The 18306-nt window shown below is 36.0% G+C and overlaps 1 protein-coding gene across 1 annotated transcript in view; it reads left to right on the top strand.

Annotated features, from left to right (window-relative positions):
- The window catches only part of MED13 (mediator complex subunit 13), a 112316-nt gene that overhangs the window by 25888 nt on the left and 68122 nt on the right, over nt 1-18306 (top strand). The window contains exons 4-8 of the mRNA XM_029926723.1: nt 6649-6794; nt 7603-7800; nt 9424-9618; nt 10170-10332; nt 10529-10639. Coding sequence (XP_029782583.1) covers nt 6649-6794; nt 7603-7800; nt 9424-9618; nt 10170-10332; nt 10529-10639 — 813 coding nt within the window. The remainder of the gene's footprint in view (nt 1-6648; nt 6795-7602; nt 7801-9423; nt 9619-10169; nt 10333-10528; nt 10640-18306) is intronic.

Raw genomic sequence — 18306 nt, 5'->3', positions numbered from 1 at the left:
CCCATCAGCCATTTAGCTCATCTCCCCACCCACCTCCTCTCCAGCAACCCTCAGTTTGTTCTCTGTAGCTAAGAGTTTGTTTTCTGTTTTGCCTCTCTTTTCCCCTACTATGTTCACCTGTTTTGTTTCTTAAATTCTGCATATGAGTGAAATCATATGGTATTTTGTCTTTCACTGACTGACTTCTTAGTTCACTTAGCATAACACACTCTAACTCCATCCACATCATTGTAAATGGCAAGATTTCATTTTTTATGGCTCAGTAATACTCCATTGTATATATGTATGAACCATATCTTTATCCGTTCATCAGTAGATGGATATTGGGCTCTTTGCATAGTTTGGCTGTTGTTGATAACACTGCTGTAAACATTGGGGCGTGTCTTCCAAATTAATATTTTTGTGTCCTTTGGGTAAATACCTATTAGTGCCATTGCTAGGTTGTAGGATAGTTCTATTTTTAACCCTTTGAGGAACCTCCACTGTTTTCCAGAGTGGCTATGCCAGTATGCATTCTCACCAATAGTGTAAGGGGGGATTGCCTTTCTCTGCATCCTTGCCAACATCCGTTGTTTCCTATGCTGTTGATTTTAGCTACTCTGACAGGTGTGAAATGATGCTCATTATAGTTTTGATTTGTATTTCACTGATGATGAGTGATATTGAGCACCTTTTCATGTGTCTGTTAGCCATCTGTATGTCTTTTATGTCTGTTCATGTGTTCTGCCCACCCCCCTTTTTTTTTTTTGAGAGAGCACAAGTGACTGAGGGGCAGAGAGAGAAAGAGTCCTGGGGGGCGGGCAGAGAGAGAAGAAGGGCTCACCTAAAGTGAGGCTCAAACTCATCTGATGTGGGACTCGAACTCATGAACCTGAGCCAAAGCCAGATACTTAACAACTAAGCCACCCAAGTGCCCTGTTCTGCCCATTTCTTACCTGGATTATTTGTTTTTGCAGGTATTGAGTTTGATAAGCTCTTTATAGATTTTAGATACTAACCCTTTATCCAGTATAATGTTTGTGAATATCTCCTCCCATTCTGAATATCTCCTCCCATTCCTCCTCCCCTTCCGTAAGGTTACCTTTTAGTTTTGTTGATTGCTTTGCTGTGCAAAAAGCTTTTTTATCTTGATGAAGTCCCAGTAGTTTATTTTTGCTTTTGTGTCACTTGTCTCTGTAGATGGGTGTAGTAAGAAATGGTATGGCCATTGTCAAAGAGGTTGCTGCCTGTGTTCTCCTCTAGGATTTTGATGGTTTCCTGTTTCATATTTAGATCTTTCACCTGTTTTGAATTTTTATGTATGGTATAAGAAAAGTGGTCCACTTTCAGGGCACTTGGGTGGCTCAGTCGGTTGAGCGTCCACCTTCGGCTCAGGTCATGATCTCACAGTTCAGGGGTTGAACCCCCGCGTTGGGCTCAGTGCTGACAGCTAGCTCAGAGCCTGGAGCTTGTCTTTGAATTCTGTGTCTCCCTCTCTCTCTGACCCTCCCCTGCTCATGCTGTCTCTCTCTCTCTCTCTCTCTATCAAAAATAAATAAAATGTTTTAAAAAATTTAAAAAAAAAGCGATCCACTTTCATTTTTCTGTATGTTGTTGCCCAGTTATCTCAACGCCTTTTGTTGAAGAGACTTTTTCCATTGGATATTCTTTTCTGCTTTGTCAAAGAATAGTTGGCCATATAGTTGTGGGTCCATATCTGGGTTTTCTGTTGTGTTCCATTGATCTATGTGTATGTTTTTGTGCCAGTACCATACTATCTTGATGACTACAGGAAAGCAGGATCTTGAAGAGATTTGCACACCCATATTCATAGCAGTACTATTCCCTGTAACCAAGAGGTAGAAAATACCTAAATGCCCGTTGATGGATGAATGGTTAAGCAAAATGTGTTATGTGCACAGTGGATTTTTATTCACCATATAAAAGCAAACAAATTTTGTCATATGCTATGCCATGGATCAACCTTCAGGATATTATGCTAATTGAAAAAAGCCAGTCACAAAGACAAAAACCATATGAGTCTACTTAAGTGAGATAGATCTAAAATAGTCAGATTCTGGGTGACTGGGTGGCTTACTTGGTTAAGCATCTAACTCTTTATTTTTTTTTTATGTTTTATTTATTTTTGAGAGAGAGAGAGAGAGAGAGAGAGAGCGCGCAAACAGGGGAGGGTCAGAGAGAGAGGCAGACACAGAATACCCAAGACAGGCTGCAGGCTCTGAGCTAGCCAGTGCAGGGGCTCGAACCCATGAATTGTGAGATCATGACCTGCACTGAAGTCTTAACCTTAACTAACTGAGCCACCCAGGCGCCCCTAGCGTCCAGCTCTTGATCTCAGCTCAGGTCTTAATCTCAGGGTTATGAGTTCAAGCCCCGCATTGGGCTTCACACTGATGTGGAGCCTACTTAAAAAAAGAAAAAAAAAATAGTCAAATTTGTAGAAGCAGAAAGTAGAATGGTGGTTGCCAGGGCCTGTCATGATGTAAAAAGAGGGAATTGGTGTCTAATGGGTGTAATTCCAGATTTACATGATAAAAGTTCTGGAGATCTATTTCAAAATGATATAAATATATTTAACATTGCTGAACAGAACACCTAAAAATGGTTAAGATGATAAATTTTGTTTTTGTTTTTTACCATGATTAAAGAAATGAAAGAGGGTGAAGAATAACTCAGCTTTCTACCAATATTAAAGTTATAATTTTTTTTATCAAGGAATTTATAATCTGGCAGGGAGTTCAGTTAGTTAAATAAATAATAGTGTTATAATAAATACTGTGGTAAGCATAGACTATAATGGAACACAGCGATGATGTTTAAAGGAGTGTTGGAGAATGATTAAGAAGTGGGGAGGAATTTGTGGTACACAAAGGAGGGGTTCTTAATGGATTAAATACCTCTGCCTGGAGAGTTAGGCAAGGATCGGATTCTGAAGACAACTGAAGTGCTGTGCTAAGGTTTTTGTTGTTGTTTTTTCAGTCCTTAAGGCATTGGGGAGCCATTAGTTTTGAGCTACCAGTTACATGATCAGAATTAATTTTTAGAAAGATCGCTGGCAGCAGTGAAAAGCAAGAAGATAAATTAGAGATTTTAATAGTTATTCAGACCTTAAAAAGAATTGACAAATCATAGATACTTAAAGACCTAAAATCAGTAGGAATTGCTGATGGATTAGTTATAGGGAGTTTAGGAAAAAAGAAAAGTTTAGGGTGATTTACATTTCTGGCTTGGACACCTATATAGCTACAAACTTGATAAGAAAAGGAATGTTTGATTAGAAATAAGTAATTCAGAGGGTGCCTGGCTATCTCAGTCTGTTAAGCTTCTGACTCGTCATTTCCGTTCAGGTCAGGGTCTTCTGGTTTGTGAGTTGAAGCCCTGTGTTGGGCTCTGAGCTGACAGTGTGGAACCTGCTTATGATTCTCTCTTTCTTTGCCTCTCCCTTGCATGCACATGTTCCCTCAAAATAAATAATTTTAAAAAAGAAATAAGTGCTCAGATACAGAATTTATCGTACAATATTTAGTGCATACCTACTTTGTGTTAAGGACCTGTTCTGAAAGATGAGGATGCAGCATTGAACAAAGACAAATTCTTCCTTCAATAGAGCTTACATTCTGGAACGAGTATAAGAAATAAACTCTCTAACACATTAAATTGTGAGTATTTAGCCATACAAACCAATCCCAGAGGAGGAATTGTGGGTCAATTTAAAGTAGGATGATCAGTGAAGATTGTACTTAGGAAATATCTGAACAAAACATCTAATGAAGATGAATATAGGTATGTAGAGTGTTTCAGGTTGAGTAACAGTAGGTACAAAGGCCTGGTATATTTAAGGAACTGCAGCTGAGGGAGAAGGGAAAGTATTAAAGGAAGACTAGTAAAGAGATGAGTTTGGAGAAGAAATAGGTACCATGATGTAATATACCATGAAACATAAGAATAACTTTTATGTTGTTACCCAGGGTACAAAGTTGATTCTTTTCTGCTTAGGAATTAAGGTTTATTTTCATTATCTAGGTCTTAAGACCTTCTCATAACATCCTGTACCTGTTTTTTATAGTACTTACCGTGACTGTAATTTAATGTATGCTTAGCATAGTGCCATGTGCTTAGCCATAAAATATTTGTTGAATAAAGGAATAATACTTTCACTCAGTAGCTTAGTATATATTGCATTTAGATTTGAATAGTTAACTAAGTTTAATGCAGAGTTCTTTTGAATGTGGATGTGTGTATATGTTTTGCTTTAAGCATTTGGAGTTAAGTTTGTGTGTGGTAGGTTTGTTGTTTGTTTTACAGTATAGGTACCTTACCACTCCTGGAAAATAGTATAGTGCTGGATAGCAATAATATAATTGAGTTTATTTTACTTCATTAAAAAATATTTTTAAATTTTATTTATTTTTGAGAGAGGGAGAGAGAGAGAGAACATGAGCAAGGGAGGGGCAGCGAGAGAGGGAGACACAGAATCTGAAACGGGCTCCAGGCTCTGAGCTGTCAGTGCCAAGCCCTATGTGGGGCTCAAACTCAGGAATGGTGAGATCATGAAGTCAGATGCCCAAATTACTGAGCCACCCAGGCACCCTAAAATTGAGATTACTTTAAATTGGCGTTAGCAGTGGTTTGCTTTTGGATGGGCAGTACTCAAAGTTATTAAATAAGTCGTTATTTTGGTGATTGATTTTATTGTGATTCCAAAGTAAATGTCTATAGCCTTTGTAATTAGCCAGTACCTGTTCCAGTAGGATTAATCTTTCAGTCAGATGAGAATTAAGCTTAATATATTTATTAAAATAGTTCAGGTAATTTTATTTCCTGTTAAAAAAAAAACAACTGGCTTTATCAGTAATGTCTCAGTAAGATGGGGGAGGCGAGTTAAATGCAGTGTGGTATCATAGAGTGGATCTTGAAAGAGAAAAATGCCATAAGTGGAAAATCTAGTGAAATCCAAATAAAGACTGGAATTAATATGCCAGTGTTAATTACTTGTTTGACAGATGTAGCATGATTATGTAAAATGTTTAACTTTAGGGCAAACTGGGTAAAGGGTATATGGGAGCTCTCTGTGATACCTTTGCAACTTTTCTGTAAATTTAGAGTTATTCCAAAAATAAACATGTTTTCTTAAAAATAAGCAACAGAAACTACTGGGGTGGGGAAAGATACAGTAATCGTTGATTATAGAATAATTTTTAAGAAGGTAAAGGTAATATGATTTAAACAGTACAGAATGGTATAGGAATTTCGGAAATGTAAAGATAGTTGTTTAATTGCTCTAGTCCCATTCCCTAGAAGTAAGCAGGTTTAGTTTTCTATTTTTCGTGTTTTAACTTTTTTTACTTACTGCTTCTGGTGGATACTGCCATAATTGTAGAGTTGCTCATTCCTCTAGGCCTTGATTAACCAACTTTAGACAGAATCTGTTGATTCTTTACCAGGAAAGATTATTTGCTTTATTAGTTATATTTTTGTCAGTTTTTCTGTTGGTTATCTTTTTAACTTGAGTGATATGCTTAAGTTTCAGTTTCTTGATATTTCTGTCAGCTTCAATCTTTTGCTTCCCTGATATATAGATAGATAGATAGATAGACAGATAGATAGATAGATAGATAGATATAGATATATAAAATGAAGAACTTCTCAGCTCTGTGTTACTCTTTGCTTTCTGACTTTTTATTTTCCCACTTTTGTTAGCTATATTATTACTTTAACTATAACTTAATTTATTGTGTCCTTGACTTGTCCAAAAATAATTCAAGAGGGCTTATAAATATGTTTAGCAGGTTTTGAGTTTATTAATGGGTTATATTTTAAAGAACTGGCTCTTTAAAACAAATCGTAAGATAAATGTGTGGAGAAGAAATAAGAAAAGTGGATTCTTAATGTACAGTCTCCTGTGCCATTTGTCCTTCCTAAATTTTATCATAAGGATACATTTGCTTTCCTCTTGGGAACTTTCATTTTCCCAGCCATATCTAAATTTCATAAGATACTCTGCATACAACTTTAATTCTAGGATGCCTTCAATTGTAAGACCCATCATTGCTTTAAAATACGTTATCATTGGGGCTCAGGAGAGGGCAGTACATTAAATGCTTGACGAATGGTATGCAGCCCAATTTCAGATATTAAAATGAGAAAATATAGCTGTATTTAATTTCTTATATAAAAGAGAAAAAATAACAAAAGTAAAAATTAGGTCATCCTTAATTCTATTGTACACCTACATTTTTTTTTTCACCAAGGGAACCTTTCGTTCTTTTGAGATTATACCATTTTGGTAGCCTCCACTTTCCATTAAACTCACTCCCCTTTTACTCCACCTATACTTATTTTGGTGGCTATATTATAATGGTATGTGTAGTATACCTAACTTGTTTACTGATTCCTTTATTTATAGCTTTTTCTACTATAAATAGTGCTGTGAAGAATATTTCTTAAAACTAAATCTTGCCTCCTGTCTGTGATTTTTGTTGTTGTTGTTGTTGTTATTTTTTTCTCCCCTTCAGATGATGAAGTAGAATTTCTAGGTTAAAGAGAATGTGCATTTTTATAATATAACTTATTAATAAAGAAAAGCAAGTTAACTTATTTTTTTGGCTATTAATCATCACTAAAATATAACTTTTTCTTCTTTATTAGTGAACACTTGTCCTGCTCTTTCACCTTTTTCTTGCATGGAGACAGCAATGTTTGTACCAGTGTGGAAATTAACCAACATCAACCTGTATACCTTCTTAGTGAAGAGCATATCACCCTTGCTCAGCAGTCTAATAGCCCATTTCAAGGTAGATTATTTTATTGGCTTAGATATTTCATTTGTCTTAGGAAAATTATTCTTGCAATTGGTAATCTTAAATTTTGGAATTAATGAGATTTCCCCAGATGTTTAGCCTAGTGATAATTCTAATGTAGTTTAATTTCTTCTTCCCTATTAGAGTTTTAGTAAATGAAATGTTTTTAATACAAATACTATTTTAAAAAATTCTTGTACATGAACGATAGTGTATTTTAAAGTGTTCTTTTAAATAGCATTTAGCAGATACACATGTTCATGTTTTCAGAGTCATCTTTTGTGTGCAGTCACATAAGCCATTTTTAACATTGGTAAACAAGGACTTTAATAAATATTTATACGAGATTGGTGATTTACTTTTAAGGACTGGCAGCATGTTCTTGTTTTAATTCTGAGCCTAGTATTTGCTTTTTAAAAATTTACATGGCAGTACATAGTAAGTATACACAAACACACATATAACACAAATACATACATACACACACACAGTTTATTTTTCAAATTGCTTTTTCTTATTGGAAATCAAGAGAAGTTGAAAGATATACATGTATCCCCTGCTCATGTTGAAATTCTAGACATGTGAGATTTTTGAGTGAACAGAATTTTAAGATTTTATAATATTCAGTATTGTGTTTTATCATCACAATAATGATGTATAATAAATTGATTTTTCTCTGGAATGATCATTTTGGTTTCCTCTTCTTTCTTAGAATTGCATAATTACTTGTCAGACTGTTCGGTGTGATCTTATTTGATGTAACAGTCTTTAGTTACTTACTTCATGTCTCTTGGGTTTCTAGTAATCTTAAGCCCATTTGGACTAAATGGCACACTCACAGGACAAGCATTCAAGATGTCTGATTCAGCTACAAAAAAATTGATTGGTGAATGGAAACAATTCTATCCTATCTCATCTTGCTTAAAGGAGATGTCTGAAGAAAAACAGGAAGATATGGATTGGGAAGATGATTCTTTAGCTGCAGTAGAAGTTCTTGTTGGTATGGATTCTGAATATTAATTCTAAGGGGGAAATATAAGACTGAATATATTAGATTTTGTTGAATAATGAACAAGTCTAATCCCTCAGTGGCTTTCAGCATTAAACATTTATTTCTCCTTTATTTTCTCCTCACATTTTGTACGTAAAGGCTGCAGCTTGGTTGTGGTTTGGCTTCTTGTATCTTATTCTGCAATTTAGGTTCAATGAGTACCCAGTATGTGGGACATGGTGTTCTTATAAGAACAGAGGAATAATAAGGACTGAGTGTAACCATGTGTGTATTTAAAGCTTCTGCTAGGATATATGTTACATTTCCTTACACTCCATTAGACAGAACTAGTCACTTTGCCATGCCAAAGTCATTGTGGCAAGGAAACATATGCACCTAGAGGTAAGCTTGCTAAAGGTGAGAAGAAAATAATTGTGAATAAATAACATTTGGAAGCTGGAAAGTTGACAACCTTTGTTATGTAGTATTTTAACATTTCTTAAAACAGTTGACTCTGATAACTTTTAAAATGTAGAAGATATACCTAAAGAGCTTGTGGCTTTGATTTGCTCTGCCCAGGTCCGCTCTTTTCACATGGGCTCTTCTCTGTGTCTTCTTAATCAGGGACCCAGATTAACAAAGTAAACTATAGTTGGGACATGCTAATCTTGAGGCAAAGGACATAAAAAAGAGAGACTGCACTGATCTTGCCAGCACATTTAAAGCTTCTGTTGAGATCTGGTCTATATCACATGCAGGGCACACAGCCAAGTCTAACAATGGGGTGAAGATGGGAGGTTGTTAGGAATGTATAATTGAGCAGATAATTAGTATTAGAATCTGCAACAGTGTTTAATGGAATATGGTAATGTTATGTATATGAAGATTGCCTCATTTGAGCTTTTTAAAATAAAAAGAATATCTTTATTGCATTTCAGTAAATACATTTGTACCAGAGTAGTTGTTACAAAATCAGAAACAAAGCACAAACATATATTAGGTTTTCATAAAAAGAGATATATAAAGAAGAAAGCAGAAGATGGCCCATAATTCTTGTTTTCTCAATATTTATTTTTGAGAGAGAGCAAGTAGGGGAGGTACAGAGAGAGGGAGATAGAGAATCCAAAGAAGGCTCTGTGCTGTCCGTGCAGAAGCCAACGTGGGGCTTGAACTCATGAACCATGAGATCATGACCTGAACCGAAGTTGGAAGCTTAATCGAGTAAGCCATCCATGTACCCCTGGTTCATAATTGAGTGTCCACATTACCTTTTTTTAAACTTAAAAATGCTTTAAAAGTAATACACATTATAATTTGTCTTATTTGCAAATAAAGATTTAAAAGTAACACACACTCATGGTTAGAAAATCCAGAAATGACAAGAGAAAGCTGCTTTCTTCGAAGTTTCTCACTGAAGGTAACCATTGAAGGTATCAAGAGCTTTTCCTGATTTCTTCCAGAAAAACTGTATGCTAAAAGGGTCATATATTTATAAAAATATATTAAATATTTTTAAATTGTATTTAAACTTTTTGTGATCATATTATATGTCTTTTTCCATTATGGTACTTTTGAGTAAAACTAATTCCAATACAGTAATGGGTAAGAAAATCAATTATTTTTGCCTTTCAGCTGGCGTTCGAATGATCTATCCAGCATGCTTTGTTCTAGTCCCTCAGTCAGACATTCCCACTCCTAGCTCTGTGGGGTCCACTCATTGTTCAGCTTCTTGCTTGGGTGTCCACCAAGTGCCTGCTTCCACAAGAGATCCTGCTATGTCTTCGGTTACTCTTACACCACCAACATCCCCTGAGGAAGTCCAAACAGGTATTGTAATGATCTGTTTGATTAGCACTAGTTATAAATCTGTTATTTTGAATACATCAACACTTAAAACTTTTTTTGAAGTAATTTGAGACTTATTGAAGAGTTTGTATGTACAATACAAAGAACTCTCTCACTAAGTTCCCAAACTGTATGTGTTTGTTCCATCACCCTTTCTAGATGTATACATTCATTATCATTGGTCTTTTTCTGAACCATTTGAGAATAAGCTACAGACACGATGCCCCATTACACCTAAGTACCTGTACTTCCCAAATGTAGGAACACTTCCCTCTATAACTAGCATAGAATCCAGGTCAACATTGATGTAACACTACCATCAAGTTTACATCCTCTGTTCGGAGTTTTTTTTCCGTGTTTTAAGTAAAGAAACATACTTTTTTGCTTTAAAATTTAATAAGTAGGGATACCAGAAACAGTGGAGTACATTGTGTCACAAATTAACAAGGAAAAAAAAAACCCCACACCCAAATAATGTTACTTTAAATCTACTTTTATTCTCCTATAGCCTGTTCTTTTTGGTTTGTTTTCAGTTGATCCTCAGTCAGCCCAGAAGTGGGTCAAATTTTCTTCAGTATCTGATGGCTTCAACTCTGATAGTACTAGCCACCATGGTGGGAAAATACCCAGAAAATTAGCAAATCATGTGGTGGATAGAGTTTGGCAAGAATGCAATATGAACAGAGCACAGAACAAGTATGTGTTTTCATTTTCAAGTTTAAAAATTGCATGTTGGTAGTTACTTTATAAATAGGAGATGTTTCAAGTATAAACAGTCGTTTGTATGGCTTTACTGTAAAAAATTGATTTTTAAAAATTCAATTTTAGTGCTTCATTCAGAGTTAAAGGAAACTTTATGAATTCTAAAGAATTTCATAATTTCAAATCTTAGGAGGAAGTATTCAGCTTCATCAGGTGGTCTGTCTGAAGAAGAGATACCTGATAAAATAGCATCCTGGGATTTTGTTGAAGCCACACAAAGAACAAATTGCAGCTGTTTGAGGTAGTTCCCTCCCCCTCCCCTCTATATGTGTGTGGTAGCTTCTTATGCTACTTAATACTTATGTCTTAATTTGAGCTAGCTTACCTAAACACTGTGTTAGGATTGTTTTCAAAAGAGACTTTGAAGGGAAAAAATTTAATGATTAGGAACTGATTATGCAAGTACATACAAATGTATGCCATAGTCCTTATAGTTACCAGAGCTAAACTGTGAAGACTTGGTTTTACAGCTAAATAAAAGTGAATTTTATACTAGATTATGGTATATATAGCATCTATAATGTAAAAGGCCCGGAAGGAAGTCTCTTGAAAGGAGTTCATAGATGGCACTGGGCCAGAGAAATTTCTCCCATGGGTTCTCATAAAAAAGGTGATACATGATACACTAGATGAAAGTTTCTGCAGTTCTTTTTATAGTAAATATGGTATTGGGTTTTATGCAGCAATTTCTTATAACTTCCTTTTGGGTAAATTATAGGTGAAATGCAGAAATAAGATAAGAAAATACGATTCTGCAAGGAATTGAAGCTGTACTATAAAAATACAAGCTTTCTAAGAGACTCTACTGGTTAATGATTGGTAGAAGAATGGATGAACTTGGAATTCTTTTGGCAATTGTATTTATATATTGGAAAATTTGATAAGATATGGTTATTAGAGGCATTTGGATTATATTGTGTAGAGTTTATTAATTTATTCTAAACTGAAAGATACGCTTTTGCATCTTGTGTTAAAAAAAAAAAAAAAGTGGTATTGACCTCCCTTACCAGAACTTTTGAGCTAATAGTTGGCCACTCTTTTGTCACAGATGTGTGCCAAAGGAATGGAATACCTGTATGTTAGGGCCAAGGCTTTTCTTATATTAGCTCTGTTTGATTGAATACTGTGACAGACTCTGAAGTGCTCTGGTATGTTTTTATGTAGATTAAATGTACTTACATAGATTCTTTGGATTAGAGATTATAATTTAATGTCTGTCAACTTTGTTAGAAACTTTCTCTATTGCTAATAGATAGGAATAAAAATATGGATAGATTAGCTCTTGTTTAAGTTTAAAATGGTTAAATACCACACAGCCACTTGGGCAGGGGGGACCCAAACCTAATCTTAAAATGTAGACCTCCATGACATATTTGTCTGAGACCAGAGATCAGCAAATGATGATCCATTGGTCACATTTGGCTTACTGCCTGTTTTCTTACAGCCTGTGAGCTGAAAGTGACTTTTACATTTTAAATAGTTGGAAAAAAAATCAAAGAATATTTTGTGCATGTGAAACTTATGAAATTCAAATTTTAATGTCCATAAAGATTTATTGGAACAGAGCCACATCTGCTCATTTACATGTCAACTATGGCTGCTTTCACAGAGTTGAGAAGTTGCAACACTTACTATATGGCCTCCGGAGCCTAAAATATTTGCCATCTGGTCCTTTACAGAAAAAGTTTGCCAATTTCTGGTCTAAGTCCAGTAGAGTGCTTAAATGAAATTAGGCTTTTCTTTTCATATATTAGCATTTTTTTATTAAGCAGCAATTCTTTTTTAGTTGCTGACCTAGACTTTTGTTTTATTCTTTTTGAAAGCGGAGGGTTTTAGATATATTTGTCTCAAATGGTTTTAGGATGGGGCGCCTGGGTGGATCATTCAGTTAAGTGTCTGACTCTTGATTTCAGCTCAAGTCTTGATCTCATGGTTGTGGGATTGGCCTGCATCATGCTCTGCATGAACAGTGTGGAGTCTGCTTGGAATTCTCTCTCTCCCTCTCTCTGCCCCTCGCCCACTCACACACATATATTCTCAAATAAACTTTTTTTTTTTAATGGTTTTAGTAGAAGACACTCAAAATGCATATAGGTAAGTATAAGTTTAAATTCAATTCTTGGTCTCTAAGCTGACCTTTTATTTCTTAAAAACAACTTTGCCTCATATTTATAGAAATTCCTCCCAGGCATAGGGGGATTTGATATAATGATATTTTGTATAATCTATACATGTGACTTGTTTTGGTAAATTCACCCCTCTAGGAAATAACAGTGTTTCTCATCTTTTACTTCCCCGTCCCCCAACTATTATATTTTGTACTTCTAATTCCCCTCCACTTCCCTCAAATCAGGTTCTCTTATTTAATTCTTGAATAAGACTTAAAATAGACTTTGAGCCAGCATATGTGAGTATCATCTGCTACCAGAGAATATAGGAAGTAGGGCACACATTGATAACTGACTGTGCTAGTCAGCCAGTTTGCTGTCAGATCTATCCCTGCGTTTTTTTCTACTCTGTTCTGTATCGCAGGGGGTTACATTTCTTCGGCTCCTTTGCTTTCACATGTGTTTTTTTGTGTTTTTACTCCCAGCTTTATTGAGCTATAATAGACAGATAACATTGTGTAAGTTTAAAGTGATGATTTGACTAGGCCCACTTGCTTTTTAAAGGATTAAGCTAAGTTAGGCACTAACAAAAGATTGGTTGATGAAATGAGGAAAGAAGCCATATTTTCCTACCCTTATTTTGAGCCAATTCTAGCAGTTCTGCATCCCATTAATAGTCTCTTCTTCTGTGGTCCACTGAGCAGATTCGGGTAAGGTGGTAACACCATCCCAGGCTTCTTTGATCTGGTGATAGATACTATTTTCGTCTTACTGTCCTTTTAGTCCTAGAAGTCATGGAAACTCACAGCTGTTGGTAGCCTGTGGTTTACCACACTTTCCTCAGTTTTTTATAACTGATTATATATAGTAAAATTCCCTCTTCCCCTCCTCCAAGTCCTCCATTAGGTTTCTCCTGTTCTCCTGTTAGACCTATGAGTGCAAACATATGGTATCTGTCCTTCTCCGCCTGACTTATTTCACTTAGCATGACACCCTCAAGGTCCATCCACTTTGCTACAAATGGCCATATGTCATTCTTTCTCATGGCCATGTAGTACTCCATTTTGTATATATACCACATCTTCTTGATCTACTCATCAGGTGATGGACATTTAGTCTCTTTCCATGATTTGGCTATTGTTGACAGTGCTGCTATGAACATTGGGGTACATGTGCCCCTATGCGTCAGCCCTTCTGTATCCCTTGGGTAAATCCCTAGCAGTGCTATTGCTGGGTCATAAGGGGAGTTCTATGGATAGTTTTTTGAGGACCCTCCACACTGTTTTCTAGCAGGCGCTCCCATTTTAGCGAAATTTTAAAGCTCTATTGAATTTATTTAAAAAATAACAATAAACCCAGTACATATTAACATAAATATAAAATACTTTTATAGAAATCAACTATATTTTCCAAAATAAAAATGAGATGAGTGACTCTGTTGAAACAGTTTTGCAAATCTCTTCAGTGTTGAACTTAATAGAAGATAATCTGGATTCTCCTCTGCTCCTGTGATCAATCTTTCATATATATTGTCTTAGTTAAGCTACGTGAAGAAAATCCACCCTCATGTAACTATGCAGTTGGAAAAGGGGAAGAATATTTTAGTAACTTTTCCAGGTAATTGTGGATATTTTTTGATACCACACCAAAATTTGACAAATGGTAGTTTCTTAAAGGTTAGTTTTAATGTGTAATCTGAAGCCATATTAATTAAATTCTTATACTGTGTAATAACTGAATGGATCTTTTACTTATGCGTGATTTTGTAACATCATTTATCATTTGGAAAATACCAATTCATGGCATTATGCAGATCCTCTGAGTGTTGGCACATTTTATGGTGTAAAAAAATTTGCTCTCAAAGTTTGTTTATTTTGAGAGAGAGAGAGAGAGAGGGAGAGAGAGAGAAGGTGGGGGAGGGACAGAGAAAGAGGGAGAGACAGAATCCCAAGCAGGTTCTTCATTGTCAGTGCACATGCTGGTGCAGGGCTCAAACTAATGAACTGAGAGATCACAACCTGAGCCAAAATCAAGATTCAGACACTGGACCACCTGAGCCACCCAGGCACTGCTCTATGAAAATAGTGTTCCATGAGGGTGCCTGGGTGGCTCAGTCACTTAAGCATCGACTTTAGCTCAGGTCATTATCTCACGTTTTGTAAGTTCAAGCCCCACATTGGGCTTTGTGCTGGAGCTCAAAGCCTGGAGCCTGCTTCAGATTCTGTGTCTCCTCCTCTCTCTCTGCCCTTCCCCTGCTTGTGGTCACTCTCTCTCTCTCAAAGATAAACATTAAAAAAATAAATTAAAAGTTGGGGAGGAAAAAATATTATTAAAAAGAAAGAATGAAAACAGTATTCCATTTAAAAAAATGACTAGTTGAGCTTACAACTCACTTAAATAAAGGCTTTTCCATAAATCAGCCATTGTTTTATAATATGTAGCAGAGGGGCACCTAGGTGGCTTAGTTGGTTAAGCATCAAACTTTGGCTAAAGTTGTGATCTCACAGTTTATGAGTTTGAACTGTGCATAAGGCTCTCTTGCTGTTATTATGGAGCCACTTTGGATCCTCTGTGCCTCCCCAGCTCAAGATCTCTCTCTCTCTCAAAAATAAAACTAAAAATAAACATTTATAATATGTAGCAGAAATCTTTTATATGTATTTCCTGTTTCTTTTTTGAGTTTTTATTTTTTAAGTGAACTCCATACTCAGTGTGAGACTTGAATTCATGACCCTGAGATCAAGAGTTGCGTGGTCTACCAACTGAATCAGTCAGGCACCCCTCTTGTTTCTTTAGATAGAATATGAAAAGCTGTGTATGCAGGGGCGCCTGGGTGTCTCAGTCAGCTGAGTGTCTGACTTAGCTCAGGTCATGATCTCAACAGTTCAGAGTTGAAGCCTCATGTCAGGCTCTGTGCTGACAGCTCAGAGCCTAGAGCCTGCTTCAGATTCTGCATCTCCCTCTTTCTCTCTGCCCCTCCCTTGCTCACAATCTGTCTCTGTCAAAAATAAACATTAAAAGAAAATAGCTGTGTATTGCAGAGATTGAAACTTATTAAAAAATCATTATTACTATCTCTTGAAGGACATTCTTTAAAAAATTTTTTTAATGTTTTTATTTTTGAGAGAAACACAACATAAGCCAAGGAGGGTCAGAGATGGAGGGAGACACAAAATCTGAAGCAGTCTCCAGGCTCTGAGCTGTCAGTACAGAGCCTGATGTGGGGCTCAAACCCACGAACTTCGAGATCATGACCTGAACTGAAGTCAGAATGCTTAACCTACTGAGCCACCCAGGCACCTCTCTTGAAGGACATTCTTAAGTGAAACTGGCTTTTAAAAAAATTGAGTGTATGGTGGTAAAGAACACACTACTACTACTACTAGTACCACCGCCTTGATTTGCAATCTGTTGCCAAAAATTTTACTGTCCGTTGCTTTTTTAACATTGTTAAACATCAACATTATGAAAAAGGCAAATAATATTTTATGCTATTATGATGATGGCTTGAACCCCATGCAACCCTGAAAGAGTTCATGGACCATACTTTGAGGACTTTTGTAGTAGACACTAAAATATTTGAATAACTAATAAATGAATAATAACTGTCATGATACCTACTTACTCCTACCTTCTTATTCTGCTTCTCCTACCCCCGATTTTTTCCTTTGCTTTCCTTTCCCTTTCCTGCTGTTATTGTTGACTATCTTCTTTTTTTCTTTTAGCTCGCTGAAAAGTTCCTCTTCTAATTCTTTTGTTAATTGATATCTCAATTGCTTTCTGTGAAGTCTAAAGCTAATCTTTGTATCTCTGTATTCTTTATGGAACAGAGAAGGACCTTGGGACAGTTCAATCTTGCTCCAGTTATTTTCCATTTCATTATTTTTCACATTTTAGTTCTACCTTATCTGTTGTGAAAAATTTCAGATGTGCAGAAAAGTAGGAAAGTTGGACAGTGCTCTCCTGTATATCAGCCATCCATATTTACTTACTACATTTGCTTCATCTAAACCTCTTTCACTGAAAAATTTTAAAAATTTTAACATTTTATTGAACTTGATTCATCTAAAATGATTATTCTAGGGTGGCTGGGTGGCTCAGTAGGTTGAGCATCTGACTCTTGATTTCATCTCAAGGTTCTGAGATTGAGCCCTGGTTTAGACTCCACATTGAACATGGAGCCTGTTTTAAGGTTCTCTCTCTCTGCTTCTCTGCTACTTTCTCCCCCCTCCTCAAAAAAGAAAAATATATATACGTATATGTAATTTTTCTCTTTTTTACAATGAGCTCTTTGACAGTGGAGGGATATATTTACTTATAGTGTAATGTGGTCCTTGTCATTGAAAGTATTCAAAGAGAGGATGATCAGCAAAGGGATTATTCATTCCTACATTGGAATAACCTGCTCGTTATTTAATGCTATTTAAAAGTTTTTTTATGCTATTTAAAAAATTCAAATAATGCACGTGAAATAAAAGCTGTGAGTTCTTGTTCCTATATATTTATGATCTGCCTATCTGCTTTTTTTCCATACAAATGGAATACTGCTATGTATGTTGTTCTGCAACTTGCCTTTTATTTTTATTACATTTTTTATTTATTTTTTAATTAAAAATTTTTTTCTTTAATGTTTTATTTATGTTTGAGAGAGAGACAGAGACAAAGTGTGAGAGAGAGAGGGAGATGCAGAATCAGAAGCAGGCTCCAGGCTCCAAGCTATTAGCACAGAGCCTGACGTGGGGCTCAAACCCATGAATCATGTGATCATGACCTGAGCTGAAGTTGGACACCTACTAACCAACTGAGCCACCCAGTTGCCCTGGTTTATTTTTTAATTTACATCCAAGTTAGTTAGCATGTAGTGCAATAATCATTTCAGGAGTAGATTCTAGTAATTCATCCCCTATGTATAAGATCCAGAGCTTATCTCCAATAAGTGTCTTCCTTAATGCCCCTTGCCCAGTTAGCCCATCCCTGCAGCCACAACCTCTCCAGCAACCTTCAGTTTGTTTTCTGTATTTAAGAGTCTCTTATACTTTGGCCCTCTCCTTGTTTTTCTATTATTTTTGCTTTCCTTCCCTTATGTTCATCTGTTTTGTATCTTAAATTTCACGTGTAAGTCATATGATACTTCTTTCTCTGACTGAATAATTTCACTTAGCAAAGTTCTCTCTAGTTCCATCCACGTAGTTGCAAATGGCAAGATCTCATTCTTTCTGATTGCCAAGTAATACTTCATTGTGTGTGTGTGTGTGTGTGTGTGTGTGTGTGTGTGTGTACACATAACATCTTCCATCTTCATTCATTTGTCGATGGACATTGGGACTCTTTCCATACTTTGGCTAAACATTGGGGCACATGTGTCCTTTCAAAATAGCACACCTGTATCCCTTAGATAAATACCTAATAGTGCAATTGCTGGGTCGTAGGGTAGTTCTGTTTTTAATTTTTTGAGGAACCTCCCTACTGTTTTCCAGAGTGGCTGCACCAGTTTGCATTCCCACCAGTAGAGCAGAAGAGATCCTCTCCAACATCATTTGTTGCCTGAGTTGTTAATTTTAGCCATTTGATTGGTGTTGAGTTGGTATCTCATTGTGGTTTTAATTTGTATTTCCCTGATGATGAGTGAAGTTGAGCATTTTTTCATGTGTCTGTTAGCTATCTGGATGTCTTCTTTGGAGAAGTATCTATTCATGTCTTTTGTCCATTTTTTCACTACATTATTTGTTTTTTGGGTGCTGAGTTTGACAAGTTCTTCATAGATTTTGGAACTTTTTTCGATAAACAGTAATCATGGGTA

Source organism: Suricata suricatta, chromosome 17 (assembly GCF_006229205.1).
Source record: "Suricata suricatta isolate VVHF042 chromosome 17, meerkat_22Aug2017_6uvM2_HiC, whole genome shotgun sequence".
NCBI classification, from domain to species: Eukaryota; Metazoa; Chordata; class Mammalia; order Carnivora; family Herpestidae; genus Suricata; species Suricata suricatta.
Note: the sequence above shows the minus strand (reverse complement) of the source record. Positions and strands in the feature narration are given on the sequence as shown.